The sequence below is a fragment of the Pristis pectinata genome, chromosome 17 (assembly GCF_009764475.1).
Source record: "Pristis pectinata isolate sPriPec2 chromosome 17, sPriPec2.1.pri, whole genome shotgun sequence".
In the NCBI taxonomy this organism is placed as follows: Eukaryota; Metazoa; Chordata; class Chondrichthyes; order Rhinopristiformes; family Pristidae; genus Pristis; species Pristis pectinata.
The window spans coordinates 9,254,436-9,274,065 of NC_067421.1; the positions used below are offsets into that span (position 1 = coordinate 9,254,436).

The 19,630-nt window shown below is 40.3% G+C and overlaps 1 protein-coding gene across 1 annotated transcript in view; it reads left to right on the forward strand.

Moving 5' to 3' along the window:
- The window catches only part of mapk1 (mitogen-activated protein kinase 1), a 66,507-nt gene that overhangs the window by 38,991 nt on the left and 7,886 nt on the right, over window positions 1-19,630 (forward strand). Inside the window, exons 3-5 of the mRNA XM_052031949.1 lie at window positions 1,161-1,350; window positions 10,990-11,106; window positions 17,671-17,785. Of these exons, the coding sequence (XP_051887909.1) occupies window positions 1,161-1,350; window positions 10,990-11,106; window positions 17,671-17,785 (422 nt within the window). The remainder of the gene's footprint in view (window positions 1-1,160; window positions 1,351-10,989; window positions 11,107-17,670; window positions 17,786-19,630) is intronic.

Genomic DNA, 19,630 nt, shown 5'->3' on the forward strand with positions numbered 1-19,630 from the left:
CAAGGTGCCATTTGACAGTGTGGCATCAAGGAGTCATGGTGAAATGAAGGCAGTTGCATTTGAGAGAGAACTTTCCATTGGCTAAGTCACCCCTTGTGCACGGATATTTGCAGTTATTGAAGGTCAGTCATATCCAAGACGTAACTGCTGGAATGCTGAAAGTCCTCAGGGCAGTGGCTAGAAGAACACTTAAAAGTGGGGAAGTTAATTACCGAATGTTCCACTTGCAGCTTCCTAGACAGTGAAGCTCTACATACAACAAGAGGCAGAGGTGACCAAGCAATGGCCATCGTGAAAAGACTCCAACTATTTATGACATCCATCGCATTACCAGTTTAAATCCTGCCAGCAACATTGGTGGGGGGGGGGGGGGTGCGCGGAATGGATTAGTCACCACAGACCAAAGCGTCATTGGGCCAGCCATGTAAATGCTTAGGCTGCCCTAGGCTTTTCTGCTTGGGTGATTCACCTCCAGACTCATCCAGCACCCTGAAGATTGACTTCCTCCACCATTGGCACATGATGGCAGTAAGGTGTATTATCTACAAAACACATTTCATAATCATCAAGTACTACCACAGATCCTTCAGTCAAATCTACTTCCAACTTGGACAAGGAATGCTGTCATCTGCAGATTTTCCTGCATGCCGTACACCATGCTGACTCGGAGTACTTGATTATTCCTTTGCTAGATCTGTATCCTGGAACTCTCTTCACAATGCCTTTACGAAAGGACTGCAGTGGTTCAAAGAACAACCTTAAGGGCAGTTAAAGGTGGGCAGTATGAGTTGGCCTTGCTGGTGATACCCACTTCCACTGAGTAAGCGAGGAGTCTGATGCACAGTTAGTATGTTGCTCTTTTATCATCTCAGCTGCACATTTGAACCCCAGTAGCATTTTCAGTTCCTGGAGGGTGTTGGCCTAAAGCATGAATAATTTCTTCAATCCTCCTTGGTCAACAAAGATTGTGGTTGGCGTTTTGTAATTCAATTCATAACTGTTTTACAAAGTTGTATCCCCAGAAATAGAGAATGTTACAGAACCTAAAAGGTTCAAGTGAATTGTGAATCCATTGGTTTCTGTTTTCAAGTTGGAAGTGTTTTACAAAGGGGTATTCCACCATGAGAATGTTGGTGTGGTTTCCTTGACTCTGCTTCCAGGTACATTGTACAGGATCTGATGGAAACAGACCTGTATAAACTTCTGAAGACTCAGCACCTTAGCAATGATCACATCTGTTACTTCCTGTATCAGATTCTCCGAGGGTTAAAGTACATCCACTCTGCCAATGTCCTTCATCGGGATCTCAAACCATCCAACCTTTTGCTCAATACTACTTGTGACCTGAAGGTTAGTATCATTTCATCCCACATTCTATAATCGCAAATTACATTGAGTTGATAAAAACTAATGAAGTGAAATATTGGTGTGTCAGTAACGCTGAGCAGTGCACTACCATTTGTCTGTCCCCTCAAACAATGGAGGGAGCATAATTAGCACGTGTTTGAGAAATAGTGTAGGAGGAAGTAGTTCGGGCACCTGGGCATTGAGGCCCGTTCTGAGATGGGAGGGAACTGTTTTGATATATACATTCATAGGATGTGGGTATTGCTGGCAAAACTGCTATTTATTGCCCATCTCCAATTGATTTTACAAAGATGGTTGTGGGCCACTTGGAATCACTGACAGTAGTGTAGTGAAGGTGCTTCTATAGAGCTACTTAATGGGGAATTCTAGAATTTTGACCTGGCGACAGGTGGGTGGGGTGGGAGGAAGAGGAGAGAGAAGTGATATGCTTCGAGTTGGAACAAGGTGTGTTTTGCAAGTGAATCAGTGTAGTGGTGGATGAAGTGTGCGACTGCCAGTTTAACAGAATAACAACTGTATCTTTTTTGTGTTGTTTAACTAGGGCTTTGGAGGGGGATATAGTTGGTGGGTAACTACCCAGGTGAAATAGCAAAGCAAAAGGGATAAAGGGATTAGTACTGGGAGAAGTGAAGCATTAGAACTGAGTAGCTCAGAAGTAGGATAGTGGGGGTGTGGATAAGTTAACAGGGAGCAGTTGTGTATGGATTCACAGAGCATGGTAAATAAGTTTGAGCTATAGGCACAAGTAGCTCTGGTAAAACTGAGAATCTGGCACCCTTAGAATTCTGGTGCCAGACTTACAATTTTCTGGACTATTGATTATTACTCCTGTTAATACCTCAGTGCATTTTTAATTGACTTTAAGATGACACTGCATTCCAGGCAGTAGCTGTATGGTGACAAAATTACCAAAGGAACAAATTGGAACATAGTGGTGAATGGTTGCTTTTTAGACGAGAGGGGCATTTGCATTGGTGGGGTTGGTCTTGGGATCAAAATTCTTAACGTTTTAATGACATGGAATTAGGTGTGCAGAGTGTAACTTCAGATATTTGCATGTGAAACGAAAATATTGTAAGCAATGATAATGGTAGTAACAGACTTCAGGAGGATAGTGGAGGCCCTGAACTGGACTAAAGTAATTAATTCTGGCAGTACATCTTGAAGGATAAGAAAGCATCCAAAGGATGCAGAGGGGATTAACTAGAAAGGGACTCAGGATAAATGAGTTTGGTGATGTGAAGAGACTAGGGAAACTGGGTATGGTTTGCTTGGAGCAGAGGAGGATTAAGGGAGATTTGAGGTCTTCAAAATTGTGACTGATTTTTGGAAGCAAATGAGGAGAAACTAATTCTAGTGGCAGCAAAGTAGGTAAACAGGGCAACAATTTAAGATAATTGGCAAAGGAACCAGAAGCAGTGTTGGATGTTATGACCTGGAATACAGTGTCATAAAGTGTGGTGAAAGAAAATTCAGTAATAATATTAAAAATAGAATTAGCAACATGTTTCAGGGCTAAGGGGAGAAGTCCGGTGAAGTGGGAAATAATTGAGGTAACACTTTGAAAGGGCTCCACTAGCATAATTTGGCCAAATAATCACCACCTCAACTATGTCATTTCAGGTTCTATGGGACCTGTGAGGGTACTTCTACAGAACTATTTAATGGGGAATCCCAGAATTTTGACCTGGCAAAAATGGTGTGGGGAGGTGGGGTGTAAATGAGACATAACATTGTATTTTCATATAAAATCCCATTTTGAACTAGTAACTGAGTTTAATGCATAGTAACTGAAAGATTGCCTTCTGTTCCCTCCCTCTCACTTTGTGTTTTGACAAATTTTGATATTATGATGCATTTTAATCTCTTTATCAATTCAAGAATATCAATGGTTTTAAATGCAATGGCTGAGCTTATCTGTGCAATTATTGAATCATGCAGCACAGAAGTGGGTCCTTTGGCCCACTGTGTCCATGCTGTCAGGTTGCCAATTATGCTAATTTCATCTATCAGCACTTGGTCCATAGCCTTCTATATCTTGGTGATTCAAATGCTTGTCCAAGTACTTGCATGTTGTGAGTACCTGCCTCCACCATTCAGGCTGTGCCTTCCAGATTCCAACTATCCTCTGGGTGAAAAAAATTCCCTTCTCATCCCTTCCAAACCTCTTACCCTTTACCTTAAACCAATTGCCTCTAGTTTTAGATTCCTCCACTATGGGGGAAAAAATTCCTCCCATCTCCCCTTTCTCTGCCCCAATAATTTTGTATACCTCTATCGGCGTCCTCTACTCCAAAGTAAACAAACGCGGTATATTCGGTCCCTTCTCATAACTGAAATGCTTCATCCCAGCCAATGTCCTGATGAAGATCCTCTGTACCCTCTCCAATGCAATCCTGTCCTTCCTATTAGTGTGCTGACCAGAACTGCACCGAACCCTAACTGTGGCCTAACTAATATTTTATAAATTTTGTAACACAGTCTTCTCTTATTCTGTGCCCTGGCTAATGAATCCCTTCACCATACCTACCTGTGCTGCCATTTCATTTTACATCGGCTTGAGATTAATTTGTGCATTAATTTGAGCAAATTATTCTTGGTATTAGAGATTAAACTCTGTAATTAAGTCCTCTGGGACCTTTGGAAATTGTTATTTAAAATAATCACAATTGGTGGCATTTTTAAATTGATAAAATTTGAAGTGGGGAATTAACCAGTTTACTCAGATTAAGCAGATTTATATCTTGAGATGGTTTCATACTTAAACTTTCATATTAAAAGCATGCATTCATGTTTTACAGATTGTCAAATGATAACCATTCCAGATCTACAATTTCAGACTGTAGAACTGGGCGGCATAAATGATCACAAGAAATAAGGCTGTCAATTGTGATAGGTGCAGTTAAAACAAAGCAAAATTAAAGTTTTTAAAGGATTAAAGCCATTAATTTCTTTTAAATTGCACTCGAGGCATCTATCAGGCAGCTGCATGGTATGAGCTGTAAGCTTGTCAGTCGCCAGCCAGGGTCCAAAAAACATTGGTTAAAGTGGTCATTTTAACTGAGCCTTGCATGTTTTCCAATGTTCACTGACTTTAAATGTCTAATGAAAATTGGACCATTCAAAGATCACGTTTTATTATTCTTTGTTCTTTCCCCTTCTTTCCAACTTAAAACGTGTTTGAGCAGAATCAGATTTACCATGACTGACATATGACATGAAATTTGTTGTTTTGCGGCAGCAGTACAGTGCTAACTCAGTTCTGATGAATGATCACCCACCTGAAACGTTAACTGTTACTCTCCACAGAAGCCACCTGACCTGAGTATTTCCAGCATTTTATTTTTATTGCTGATTTCCAGCATCTTTTGTTTCATGCCTTTTACATCATTATTTTGTTGTTTAACAATTCGATTAAAACTGTAATTAATTTGTGACTATTTTGTTTAAATTTTATGGCAGCACTCGTAATAATTCTGCCTGAACTAATACATTTTTGATTGAAATTTCAATGTTTTTCCAGCAGTGAAATGTACTTTCAGGTCCAGGAGTCCTCTCTGAATTTACAGAATTCTAAGAACATGGTTAATGAAATTTCAAAGTTGTCTTTGGCTAGTATCATTCAGTGATGTGGATCCAGTCCCTAATAGTTTTGACTGTATTGCCAACAAATGTTTAATGAAAAATTTTCATTTCTGGTACCTGCTGATAAGGTTAGATTTTTAACTTTATTAATGATACTTCCCCCCCCCCCCCCGATCTGCTAGTAGTCTCTGCAGTGCTTTCCTGTCCGTTTCAGCAGAGGTATAAAAACCAACAAAACTCGGTCACGCAGCCAGGATTCAACAAAACTCTTCCCACGCTCAGGCAATTAAAAAGTGCAGTAAAACAGCTTTATAGTCAGAACTTTATCACAGGATTTGGTCTCTTTGAGTCATAAAAATGTATCGATCTCAGTCTGATGCAGCACTGAGCATCAAATGGATAATTCCAATGAATTATAACATAAGAAATTTCTCTTAATCTTAGTCAAGGATGTGCAGGCAATGGTGATTTAAGTTACTTGGCTAGCATCTGGGGGCTTAGGTCATTGATATAGATGCATGAGCTTGAAATCTACCACAGCAGCCAGGGAATTTAAATTCAAGTATTAAATAAATCCAGAATGACAATTTAGCATCAGTAGTAAAACAATCACAAAATTACCAGATTGTTTAATTAAAAAAAACATTTTGGTCAGTGACAGCCTTCAGGTGAAATGATCTTCCATCCTTGTGTCTGGCATGTATGTGGTTCCAGATCCATCAACATAGTTGACTCTTAAGCATTGCCCTCATCTCGTGAACAGAACTCCTAAATGCCAAACGCTAATCATGAAGCCATGTCCCTTAGTTCTAAGCTCTTCATCTAGTGATGATGATCTTTTCATATCCATTACATGTCAAAAGGCTGTTATTTTTTTCAGTCCATCACTGAATCTGATTGGTCTCAAAGACATTCAAAGTTTGAGTGGAGTCCTTAAGTTATTTTCTTGCCATAATAATTATGTTAACTGGCTACAAATTGTTAATTCTTGAAAGTGGGGCCAAGCATGCATCTAATGTGATGGGCATCCTATAAACGAATTCAGAATTAGTAAATTGAGGAAATACAATTTTAATATCCTTGGGACTGGGTTATCTTCAATGGAATGACATATTCGGTTTGGTTGAATTACAGTTAGAATTGGTGAAATTGCAGTGTTAAGATTTTGGTAAAAGTAACTAGCTCTATGCTAGCATCTTACCACTTAATATTTCAAGGATCATTTCTAGGTTAAGTCTGAGCATCGAAGAAGCAGTTGTTATTATGATAGCATTAAAGCCCTTGCTGTTCATGCCAAAAACCATTCACTATCTCATTAGGTTATAACTGAAGCACCAGATTCAGTGTATGTTCTTCATCACCTGAAGTTGGGTTGGCTCCATGGTGCACACAATGTAATGTGGGTTGAAAATATGGGAAAGAATTTTCTTGTTTGATCCATGGTTGGTTGTACTTCGATTTTGGGGTAGGACTAGTTTCTAGTTAATGGTGGGGGGGGGGGGGGGGGGGGGGGGGGGGTGGAGGTGGAGGAGAGGTGTGTATGACATTCAAAAATGGTCATGGTGAATTATTCAAATGAGTGATCTAGCCTATAAACCCAGAAATAATACTTTCATTGCTAAGAAGTTTCTTCAGTTACAAATTGTAATTGGATTAAATTGAGGTTTGTAGGTAACTCATTAGAATGGGATGCTTGGACAGCTTTTCATTTTTTAATCAGTTGACCTTCATTAAAAGCATAACTTTGTCATAGTCATATGGCATGGAAACATGCCCTTCAGCACAACTTGTCCATGCTGATTGTGTTGCCCGGTGAGCTAGTCCCATTTGGCCCATAGCCCTCTAAACCTCTCCTATCCATGTACTTATCTAGATGGCTCTTAAATGTTGGTAATGTGCCCACCTCAACTATTATTTCTAGCAGCTCATCCCAAATACATACCACCCTTTGCGTGAAGCTGCCACTGATGTCCCTTTTTAAATCTGTTGCCTCTTAAACCTATGCCCTCTTTCTAGCACCCCCTCCCTGAGAAAAAGACTGCTTTTCACCCTGTCTATGCCTCTCATGATCTTGTCACCCCTCAATCTACGTTCCAGGGAATAAAGGCCTCATCTAATCAACCTCTCCTTGTAACTCGAGGCCCCAAGTCCAGGCAACATCCTGGTAAAACTTTTTTGCACCCTTTCTAGTTCAGTAACAAGTTGATCAAACTGTACCCAATACCCAGGTGTGGCTTCGCCAACATCTTGTATAACTGCAACATAACTTCCCAACTCCTATACTCAATGCCCTGACTGAAGGCCAGCGTGCCAAATGTCACCTTCACCACCTTATCTACCATTGACGCAACTTTCAGCGACCAATGCATTTGTACTCGTCCCTGTGTTCCATAACACTCCCTAGGGCCCTACCACTCAGCGTATAAGTCCTACCCTGGTTTGATCTCCCAAAATGCAATACCTCACATTTATCTGGTTTGAAAGCATTTGCCAGTCCTCAGCCCAGATACCCAACTAATCAAGAGCCCCCTGTAATTTTTCATTACCTTCTACACTATCCACAATACCTATTTTAGTATCATCTGCAAACTTACTAACCATGCCTTGTATTCTGGCTCTTGCCCTCTTCCTTTCCAGTCCCGATGAAGGGTCTCGACCCAAAACGTCGACTGTTTATTTCTCGTCATATATGCTGCCTGAGCTGCTGAGTTCCTCCCAGCATTTTGTGTGTTGCTCCAGATTCCAGTATCTGCAGGATCTCTTGTCTACATTCACATATCATTTGTATAAGTTACAAAGGACAAAGGTCCCAGCACTGACCCCTGTGACACAGCCTCCAGTCCGAGTAACAACCTTCAACCATCACCTTCTGCTTCCTACCACTGAACCAATTATGAATCCAATCCGCTATCTCCCCTGGATCCCATGCAATCTCACCTTCCAGACTAGCCTGCCATGAGGGAGCTTGTCAAAGGCCTTGCTAAAGTCTAAATAAACAACATCCACTGCCCTACCCTCATCTACCCTCTTGGTTACCTCCTCGAAGAACTTGTCATGAGGTATTTGTTTTAAAAAAAACACATTTTGCACACATGCAAACAATTTTTGGAGTACTATCAAACGTGGTAACCATTTCTCATTGATCAAAACCACCGGTTCTCTTGTATCGACTTAACCCTTAAATCTGCTGCTCATGAATGTTGATTTTTACGGTGCTTTATTTCGCAGCTTCCTGCTCTAGAAATCTTTGGCAAATTGTTAAAAGGAAATTGAAATAGTTTCCAAATGCAGTAGTATTGTATGTCATCAGTAAACAAAAATACTTTTAGAATTGAGGACTCATCTGTGCCTGGAGGGGGATAAAGTGTCTAATACCTTGGGAATAGACCCCTTCTATGCTTAAGATGCTCAACAACATCTAAATTGCATTTCCATTTTTAATGTGTAACCTAGGAACTTTAAATGTATCCCTGAATTGGTCCAGTTGGTAAAAGCCATAATTAACATTAGGTTCATAGTTAGTGGCTAATGATATTCTATGCTATTTAGTGACCCTTACTGAAGATGGGTTGTTAGGTGAGATGAAGCTTGCCTGACCTGCATGCTATTATATTTCTATGTAGTGTGCTGTTATATTAATGCAATATTTTAAAAAGGACTGTTTTCATTTGCTAATCATCCCCACAACCGTGACACCAGCTGTGCCTCCCAGAAGACATTGAGTTCCATAGAGATGCATTTTGTTGGCATGTGTTATCCTCCAATGCAATAAGCAAGTGACCTCTTTTCTACTTCCTTGGTGGTAAGATATTCTGTTGATCCTGCTTGTATTCAGTTTAAAAAGGCACACTCCTAAGGAGTTTCAGGATGTAGTTTGTCAGGTAGTGTTTCCTCAGTCTTTTGGTTAACTCAATAATTTTAGTGTATATTGAACTTTTTTCTAGAAATCAGAAGATGATTCAAAATTGAGCATTTAATATTGATCAGAGTTCTAATAATTGCTGAAATGGCAAATGTAAAGCCTATATATCTAAAGTTCTCAAATTTGTATGGCTCCTTTAAATAAGTAAAATGTCCTGACTTATTTCATAGGCATGTAATTAAACCAAAGATGACATTGGGACAGGTTACTCACAACTTAATCAAGGAAGTTGAGTTTTAGTTTTAAAGGGGGTTGGAGAATTAGAGATTGGGAATGAATCCCGGGGGTGGGGGGGGATTAATGGTTGGGTAAGTGAAGACCTGGGAGTTTCTGATGGTACAAAATATGTATATGAAGCACAAATTCTCAAGGTTGTAGGTAGGAGGAAGTTTCAGTGATAAAGGAGAGCAAGGCCATAGAGGAAATCGCACTAATGAATGAAGGTTGAAAGATGGGCATCCAGCCAGGAGAGCCTTGGAATGTATGCTGAAGGTAACAAAGTGCATGAATGAAAATTCCACTTATAGGTGAGCTGAAGGAAGCCTGAGGATAGCTGATATAATAGGGATGGAGGAGGGAGGGAGGGGTGGATGGAATTTTAAGAGAAAACTTTGGCAAAACACATGAAGGACCTATTCAGCTTTTAATTTTTTTTTACTCTAAATATGCTTGATGAGTAGCCTATTTCTTTGAATATTGAAATCCAAACCCTAATCCTAATGTGGATTTTTAAGAGGTGAGGTTTTCATATTTTCCCTTCTGTGTTGTGAGACTGCTAAATGTGCCTATGATTTATTCTGTGAATAGTTCAGTTTGTTGCATTTTGTATTTGTCCTGCAGGAAAGGTGAATTAGCAAACAAAGTCTCGCTGTTGCAGCATCAGTTCAATAAGTTCACATTGGTCATGATGCAAACCCTGTACTGAATCTACAACAAAATTTAGCTGCTAAGCAATCACACCCTACATGATTGCTCATTCTTTCTAACATTTTGGAATGCTTAAAGCCAGATTCACATGAGTTCGCCCAATAGTTATATTATTGCTGATAGTGTGTTTGAACTGGTGTGCATCCATGATAGGAGCAGGAACCAGCCTGGTTCGTTCAACATGTGTCATTGAATAGATTATGTATGTTAAAGTGACAAAAACTGTTTTGTGAAAGGTTATGATTTTGGCATTAAAATAGAAATACAATGTAACTTAGTTGCTAGCAAAGAGTAGAATTGAAAATCCACATTATGTGAAAATAAAAATGATTTTATAATGTTAACTGATTCTCCAACCTGGTATGACAAGACAAATCTCATTGCATCTCAAACATTGCACTGAATTTATTCCTTAATATGTAACTCAATGAGTAGCTATAGCCTGTTGAAACAATAGATTGAGTTGGTTTTTTACATGGCACTGGGCCAGAATTCTGCTGGATGTTTCCGCTTCAGTTAGTGCTGAACCCGGTCTCTCTTGCTGCAGTCGGTAGTAAAATTGCCAGATTGTTATAAATGAGTCTTCCTGAAAGATTGTTGTGGCTTGGTTTAGGACATCGGATTTTGCTTTGTCTGTGTGTCAGTATTGCCAGGTGTAGCCTCCCAGGCTGACTATTCAGCATAATTTTCGCTGTATTTTGGGCATCTTCACCTCCACTTACTGTCAGTCTAAGAATAATTTCTCAATCAGTGAACAAACTGTGATATCAGCTAACAGACTGTAAAGCTGTGTGCCTTCTGGGTTTCTTGGCTCCATCTTAGCACATCATATCAGACATAATTAGTGTTGAAAACTTGAGTAGCTGTAATGCCCTGAATCTTACTCATCGCTATCCATCCAATCAAGTATCTGTTTTAATAGGAGGGTGGGGGCAGGGCAGCTGAATGTGTGCTCTGTGTAAATCTCCAGAAATTGTGACAGGCAGTGTTTGGGCACTTTAGAATGACCTTAAAACCTTAAATTGTGACTTTGGCATTAAGTTCAATCCCAGCTTATATGCAAGGTTTGTAGCTCAGGTATAAATGTGCGTTTGACTTCAAATGTGAGAACCACTTCAGTACATGAATCAGGAAGTACTGTGGCTTCCTGGTGTAAAAATAACACTTGTGTTTTTCCTCCCTTATAGATCTGCGACTTTGGACTGGCACGTGTGGCTGATCCAGACCACGATCATACCGGGTTCCTGACAGAATATGTTGCTACCCGTTGGTACCGGGCACCTGAGATTATGCTCAACTCCAAGGTGAGCTTTTGGGCTGTTTCTATTTTCAATCTCAACTTGGAGTTGACTTTGTGCAAGGGTGAGAGCCTCTGTAAACAGAGCGAATGATTTTTGTTTTAAAGCACATCACGTTTTGTTTTTTCACATTCTCAATCGTGCATAATCCAAAAAAAACCAAGGACCTGTGAGCCATTCAGCTGAGTTGTACTTCTACAACAACACAAGTTTCAAGCATTTTTCTTATGAAGCTCGGATACATTAAGTAACGTTGTGAACTGTACATCTTTTGTCAATCAATGAAGTTTGTGTACTTCATTTCTCTCAGTGGAGAGAATCAGTTGGCTTAATGAGTTTTTTCTTTCCAAGTCTTGACAAAAATGATTAAATGATCCTGGTGGCAAAGTAGTTTTGCCAAGGTAAATTTCACCAAGGATGAAGTGAGGAGTTGGTGTTCATGATATGACCACACTTTTGTTTCAAACTCTGAAGCTAGACCTGGTTCATAGAAATTGGGGAAAGAAAGAACGAGTCTATCGCTGTACTGAATAGTTTTGTTAAAAGTAATTGGATTTCATAGATATTTCATTTTTTTTAAAAAAGCTGCTGATAACAGTGGCTCAACAGATATGAATCTACCGAAATTCATGAAGATGTTCTTGCAATCTTGTACCTGTGGTTAAAAACAGAAAATGATGGGAACACTGGGTCAGACAGCATCTGTGGAAATAGAAACAAATTAACATTTCTGGTCGAAGACCCTTCAAAGCAGTACTAGTGAAGGGTCATCAACCTGAAACATTAAGTCTGTTTCCCTTTTGATAGATGTTGCCTGACTTGCTGAGTGTTTCCAGTATTTTTTGTTTTTGCTGCAGACTTCCAGCATTTGCAGGTTTTTTTTTATTGAATTTCATTTTCTTGTACCTGAAGTTGGTTGTCATTTAGGGTATTTGAGAAATAATAACTTGCCAATAATAACCAAGTAACTTTAGATGGAACAATCTGCCCAACTTTAAACTAAGGTTATCTTGATCATAAAATGAGGAGTGTGTTTTTTTTCTTAAACAAAGCAGTGATCATAGCAGAGCTTAGCTGTTCATGACTTGAGTTTTGACTCCCAACAGTGAAATTGTGTTATGAACTGTTGGAGTCGGCTATTTTGTCCTCTGAATCATGTCAGGGGAGAACTGTTGTCAGGGCAGTGGGTTGGTAATTCGGCCAATCCTAAAATGAGAGTCTTCATTTAGCACAAGAATTAGGAGCAGGGGTTGGGCCAACTGGCCCTGCAAGTCTGCTCCATCATTCATCAAGACCTTCTGCCTTAGCACAATTCTCCTTCACTGTCCCCATTTCTTTTGAATCCCTTGACATTCAGAAATCTTCTGATCTGTTTTAACTTGATGACTGAGCTGCCGCAGCCCTCTAAGGAACTGCAAAGATTCACCACCTGAGTGAAGAAATTTCTGCCCATTTCACTCCTGAATGACCTTCTGTTTGTTCTGAGACAGAACCCTGGGGAAACACCCTCCCTGCAACCACCCCATCGAGCTCTTTAAGAATAATAAGAGGAACTCCCATTGAAAATTTCAAACTTGAATATAATCCAGTCTACTGTCTCCTCTTACAGCAAATACTACCCCCCACCCCCCACCCCAACCCCAAATCCCAGAAACCAGGTTGGTGAATCTTCACTAACTCCCTCCATGGCAAGTGTATGAAAGGGTTATTTTAATCAAACAAGCTATAAATATTAAATATTATTCTGGATTTGCTCTTTGCCTAGAGTTGGCTGGATTCATGCCTTTATACGCAAGGTTAAAACAATGCGGAGAGTCATTTTGCTTTGTAAAATATTTTCCTTTTTTTTTGTTTAGGTGATTTGATGGGTATCTCACCATAAAAGAGAACTTCCTTCTCCCACGCACCTTTCTCCTCCAAATGAATGCCACCACATTGGCCTAGTTCTTATTAATCCAGTAATAACCAGGGAATCACTTGCAATGGCTTCTCTTCCTGCTTTTGTAGCATTACCTCCGGTGTCTTCAAGAATCTATCATTACTCCCTCTGATTTCTCGTCTACGTGCTGATCCAGGATGATGTCACACATTAGCGCTACCTCACTGTTACTTCGATTCTTTTACACTCATTTATCACGTTGTCTGACACCTAGTACTTACTGAGAAAATATGGGTTCTGAGTAAATATTGGGGAAAACTATGTGCCAAAGGCTTTGTTAACCTTGCTGTCAACTTTGTCCCATTCTCTGGCAATTGTTTGAAACAAAGCCAAACCATTTCCAACCTTGATGTCATACTGACCCTAAGATAAACTTAGTCATACTTAGTCCACTTCATAATATAACTGAAGTGAGATCCTCGTCTGATCTCATTGTCTGGTTACATCCTCACCTAAACCTTTATTACCTCACTTCAAATTCTCTGTCTGGGCTGCAAAATGTCACCCTCTGTAAATTTGAGCTCATTAAAATTTCTGTTCGCTTATTACTCGTACTTGCTAACTTCACTTGGTCCTGGTCCAGGAGCATCTGGGTTTTAATTTTTTTCATCCTTATTGTCAAATCCTTTGATAGCCTCCGCTGAAATTCTGGCTTTTGCACCTCCTGTGTTGGCTGCATTACCTGTTGAGGAGGATCATGGGGGGCTGGGGGGTGGATGGGGAAGAGCATGTGTAAAGATCCTGGCTTCAGTTGCCAAGAATTCTCCTTCCTAAACCTCTCTGCCTCTTCCACTTCCTATAAAGCACTCTGAAACTCTCCTTTTTCATCTCTTTCAATCTTGTTTTGATTGATGGCAGACCCGTGGTATTCCAATATGACTTTGTCACATTTAAAAAGCCCTATGCAAGTCTGACACAGCACGGAAACAGGCCCAGTGAGCCCTCGCTGACCATTGAGCACCCCCTTATAGTAAATCCTACACATCGTATTTTGTCTCCACGTTCTCATCAATCCCTCTAGACTCTACACTCATACACACACCAGGGACAATATACATTGACCAACTTATCTACCAACCTGCACATTTGTGACGTGGAAGGAAACAAGAGCTCTCGGAGGAGACCCACGTGGTCACGGAGAATGTGCAAACTATGCAGCATCAGGGATCAGGATCAAACCCAGGTCACTGAAGCTGTAAATTTTCGTCAGAAATAGTTTTGCAACACAATTGGCCCATGATATCAAAATATTTTTTTTAAAAAGTCGGGGTAGGCTATTTGACTCAAGTTCTGCTCCACTGTTCATGTGATTGAATATTTCATAGAAGCCACAATATTGTAGTAACTAGTTGGCACAAATGAATTCTTTGCTTGCACTAGACTGATAGTGGAATTTCTTTTAATTCTGCATGAACAAATGTTGAATTGATCTTTCTTTAGATTTCTACTTAATTGTAAATCCCTCCTATCACAAAGGTAATGTCATGATTGATGAATAGCTTGATTGATGCCGAATTTGCTCCTGAGGAGTGCTCCTTAGAGTCCATATAGTACTGTGTAGCTGCATGGGAAAGATGTAAGGTGCTGGAAGTGACACTGTCTGCAACAGGGAAGAGGCTTTTGTAGCGACTATTGGGCGTGAGTCAAAGACATTGAAATTAGGCTGAATTACTTCTCAGTAACAGCCGTCCAACTGTGTGACTTCCCCATGGGTGAAATAATTCTGTTGTATTTTACAAACTTGTGCAGTGCCATTGTTCAGTCTGCAAGTCTTGACTAATGTATGGTTGTGGAGAAGACAAAGTCTCCACAGTTTTAAAATGTTGCTTTTGTATGTTTGGCTCATCAACTGTCAGTGAAACCCAACCTAATTATTTATGTGCCTTGGTGGTTGTTGAGAATTACTATAATTAATTCTGAACACTGAGGGCATCTTTTTGTTTCAAGTGAACCTGCTGTTTCCTTGTAAAAAAAAAAATTTCTACAGCTTCTATGATACTCAATGTTCCTGTTGCAAGACAGCATTCCTCTGGGTTATCACTGAACCCCAAAAGTACAAGCCATAGAGATAATTGTAGTCGGCAAATGTGGTTAATGGGAAAAGGGGGTAAATGCTCGTCTTATAAAGTGCAAGCACTAGAGATTAAAATTTAAGTGCTTAAAATATACTGTCAGTCAGCAGCTGAAAGAGATGAGATGAATGGACTGTTTTGGCTGCCATATTTGTGAGGGACCTCACCAAAAAGTTTCCAGTATTTGTTTCTTCTAATTTTAAGGAATTTAACTATGTTAAGTTCATGGTGCTTCTCTGAGGACTGAAGTACCCCTCAATGGGCCAGATGGCCTACTGCTCCTATTTATTATGTTATGAAATATGAGGAAAGGTAATTAGTTTATATTTTTATTAATAGTTAACTGCTTACCTACACACCAGAGAACACTTACAGTGGCCAACTAACCTGCCACCCTGATGTGAGAGGAAACCGGAGTACCTTGAGGAAACCCATGTAGTCATGGATAATGTGCAGACTACACAGACAACATTAGGGGTCAGGATCAAACCCAGGTTGCTTGAGCAGTAAACCTTTGTCAGAAGTTCATCTCAATGCATTGATTATGTAATCATTTTAGGGTTATTCCAATTTTCTGATTACTTGTTTCCTTTTGAATTACCAGTTAGCAATCTGCTGTCTTGGCAGAGTCATGATTTTGCTAATGAGCCATTATTGATTTAGAAGTTTGAATCCAGAATTGAGAGCTGAGGAAGAAGGCCATGTCATAGACAGCACAACCTCATGACATTTCAATCCTTTAAGTCATTTTCTGGGAACTTCTAGTTTGATCATTTGGGTAGACACACAGTACTTGTGCTCGTCAGTTTTTAAATATTTTTACAGATTTGCATCCTGGTTACACCCACATGTGATTGTAATGGTGTATGGGAGGTGTGTTGAGAAATATATAAACACACAGAGCAGACTTCTCAAATCTTAAAATAGACCCAAAAATAGCACAGTTTGGCAATTCTATCCATTTTTAAACAAGAACAGATCCTTTTCATAACCCAGGAAATCAATGGAAATGGATTGAATACTAGTGGTGGGTTTGCAGTTGATTTCTTCTGCTCTCTTCCCACCCTCCTCACCCCCCCCCCCCCCCCCCCCCCCCCAAATGTCTCCCAGGCTGAGGTCAACTTAATGCTCACCTCTAAATCACTGGATATTTCAGGCTGTTTATCTGTGGGGCTACAAATAATGACATTGTTCTTTATGCACTCTCACTTTCTGGGAAAGAAAGTAACACTGACTTTAAAAATAATCGTTCCATTTCCTTTGTAACCCAAAGGCACTTTGTTAGCTTTAGAGACTTGTATCTGTGCAGTCTGAAAGCCAGAAATGCAACAGCTGAAAGATTGGGCCCACGAAAATGTTCTTCTTTTCGTAGATAACATATTAAGATGGTTTTACCCAGAGTAGATCACACTAGGAAACATTTCCAGGGGAAATTGGCCAAGGCACTGCTCTGTACAATGATTTAACATCTGTCTCGAGTCGGTCAGCACCTAAGTTTCCTTCATTGCTGGCAAAATTTGGAGCATTTGGGAGCAAAGTATGAGCTTTGCTGTTCACTCACAGAAAAATTAGGAACATGTTGCACAGACTATAAATGACCCACACTGTGACTGTCTTGCATGCAACATTTGCCAGTCTCTGTATTGAATGGTCAGAAATTGATTTAGTGGTGCTCTATTCATTGCTCTCAAACTTCATTAAACTGAATTCTGAGCTGCAATCTGCAGTCAGTGGCTCCTTGATCAGTTCGCATCTTGCGGTGTCGTGGGGCCACCTGTAGCACAGGCGTCAATCAGATCAACATGTGGGAGAGTCGTGAAGTTCCAACAGGAGAGCGTGAAGTTTTCCCTTCCTCGTGATCCCTCAACTCTATGCTGGCCTTTCTGCCTCACTTCCCATGCCAGTGCTGTGGCTGGCATGGGAAGTGTTCTTTAAGTTCTAACTTGTTTTCCGGCATTCACTGCAGCAGTGACATGGAAGCTGCAGCTTCTCCAAACGGCTGCTCGTGAAACTATTGCATGAGTCCAGTTTTAGAACACATCTGTGTGCAGACCCATTGTACTGCTTACAACTTTTTTACTCATTTTACAAGTTTCTTAATATCAGAATGGATAGTAGCCCTGCATGCAGCACACATTTAGTGGACCAAGGTGAAATCCAATTCATTAGACAATCTTGACCAGATGGCTTGTTCAAGAACAGCATAGATAAAGACAGGAACTATTTTCTCACTTCTGCAGTTATGCCAGACTTGAAAGGTTTATACATTTATAGGTGCATTAAAGCTTTGTGTAACCAATTAACTGTTATAAATTGTCTCATGGATGCATATCATTTCACCACTGCAATTTAATATTTTGTGGCTGCTGTTGCCAGTTTGCTCTATAAATGAAATAGCAAGGAATTAAGTGGCTGCCTATAGAACATTTTTAATAGCAAACAGAAAAGATTAGTTTATTTTTAAAGTATCGGATTTATTCCAAAACTAATAGAACTCCGTGTCCTGGCAAGTCTGCATTTATAATTCAATTCCAATGCATACATCTGTTTCCCTTGCAGGGTTATACCAAGTCGATTGATATCTGGTCAGTAGGCTGTATCCTGGCTGAGATGCTGTCCAGTAGACCCACTTTCCCAGGCAAACACTATTTGGACCAGCTCAATCATATTCTTGGTAAGAAATAAAGTACCTCCTGGACTTCATGCCTTTTCATTTTACATTTAAGAGGAGATGGCTTTTAAGTCTAACAGGCCCTACAGCATTTAACTTATGACCTTGGCACCTGAATGTGGTGGTGAGGGCGTTGAAGGAGAAGGAAGAGCTCTATTTGGTACATGTTTTTTCCTTTTCATTTGAAATCACCAAGTATATTTGACCCAAGTGACCTACCTTGTGTGAATCTTGCTGTGAATTTGGCAAACTGTTGGTTTGACTGTGGGAAGAACCAGGAAATTGGGCTAATTAATCGCAAACACCAAGGTTTCCTGGATTGGAGGCTGCACCATTCCATAATAAGAAACTGCTCTACAGGTGCCTGAAGGCAGATGTTCAGTAGAAAACCCACTGATGTGTATGATGTGAGTGGGATCTTTTAGCACTGTAAAAACCTTCTACAGCTCAAGTGCGGATGCACGCACACACAGAGCCAAGGACAGGAACGAACTCATCAGAGACGGGCGATCACTCAGTGGAAGGAGAATGAAGATCTCAACTGTAATCTGTTCAGGCCAGTCTTGCCACTTCCCCTGACCAAGAAGTATAAGAATCTTCCAACTAAAGAATAACAAGGGCTCGGGACCTTTGAAATCCTAAATCTTAGTGGTGAAAAACTTTTGTCCTAAATCCACAAACTCGTATACATTAGGCAAGAGGAGTATATACCAGGAGACCTTAGATACGGTAATCACGAGCATCTTCAAGAAAGGAGGCATTCTGACTGTAGTAACTACAGAGTAGTCTCCCTGGTGTCAGGATCCCCCAAGACCACCTCCCAGTGCCTGAAGAGCTGCTTCCTGAATTGCAGTGTGAATTTCATCTATCTTGGAAGTGCAGTGGATGTGATTGTTGCTGTGCTACAACTCCCAAGAATAATGCCAGGAGCAGCATCAGTCACTACACATGCCTTTTTCAATCTCACTAAAGTTTTCAACTCCCCTCAAATGGGAGGGACTGCAATGCCCTTGAATTTGGCTGCACACAGAAATTAGTCTCCATCTTGTGTTTGCTCCATGACAACATGCAAACCATGAGACTAATCAATAGGTCTACTGTGTTGCCAATCTCGGTGAAGACTGGTGTCAAAGTGGTGTCTGTCCCAACTCTTCACAATCTTACTGCAGTGTTGCACTTCATCTCCATAAAAATTCCTGCAGAGTGAACCTAATCTTCAGAGCTAATGGAAACTCTTCAATTGCCTGTGACTGCACTCCAGGACCAAAGTTGCCTGAATTTCTGTAGTCAAGCTACAGTATGCAGCTTCAAGCCACTGTTGACTCATTAACTGAAGTACATAGGAGGATGGCAGTGTAGATGCATCCCGTAGTTCAGGCCAATTCTGTTTTCTCCCAAGTTCTATACGTTTCCTCTGCAATTGGAGCCCTGGCTGGATAATTTCATTGAGCTGTTTTTTTGGGAAAATTCCTTTCTCAAATTAAGTTTTTCCATAAGAACATGAAATAGGAGCAAATAGCAGGTCATCTGGCCCTTTGAGCCTGCTCTGCCATTCATCAGGATCATGGCTGAACTTCCACTTCAATGCTATCTTCTGCACCATCCCCACACCCATGATTTGCTTTATCCAGAAATCTATTCATCTGTCTGCTTTGAATAAATTTGTTATGCGCTGTTAAATTAAAGTGTACACACGAGAAGGTACAACCTGGACACACAAATTAGATTGCTGGGAAAGCTGAAAATAAATTTGATTTAAAATTAAATTATAGCTGAAAATGGGGAAACTGATCGTGACCTTGGGTAAGCAGTCCCCATGTCTGGACTGTGCTGTCACCTGAATGTTTA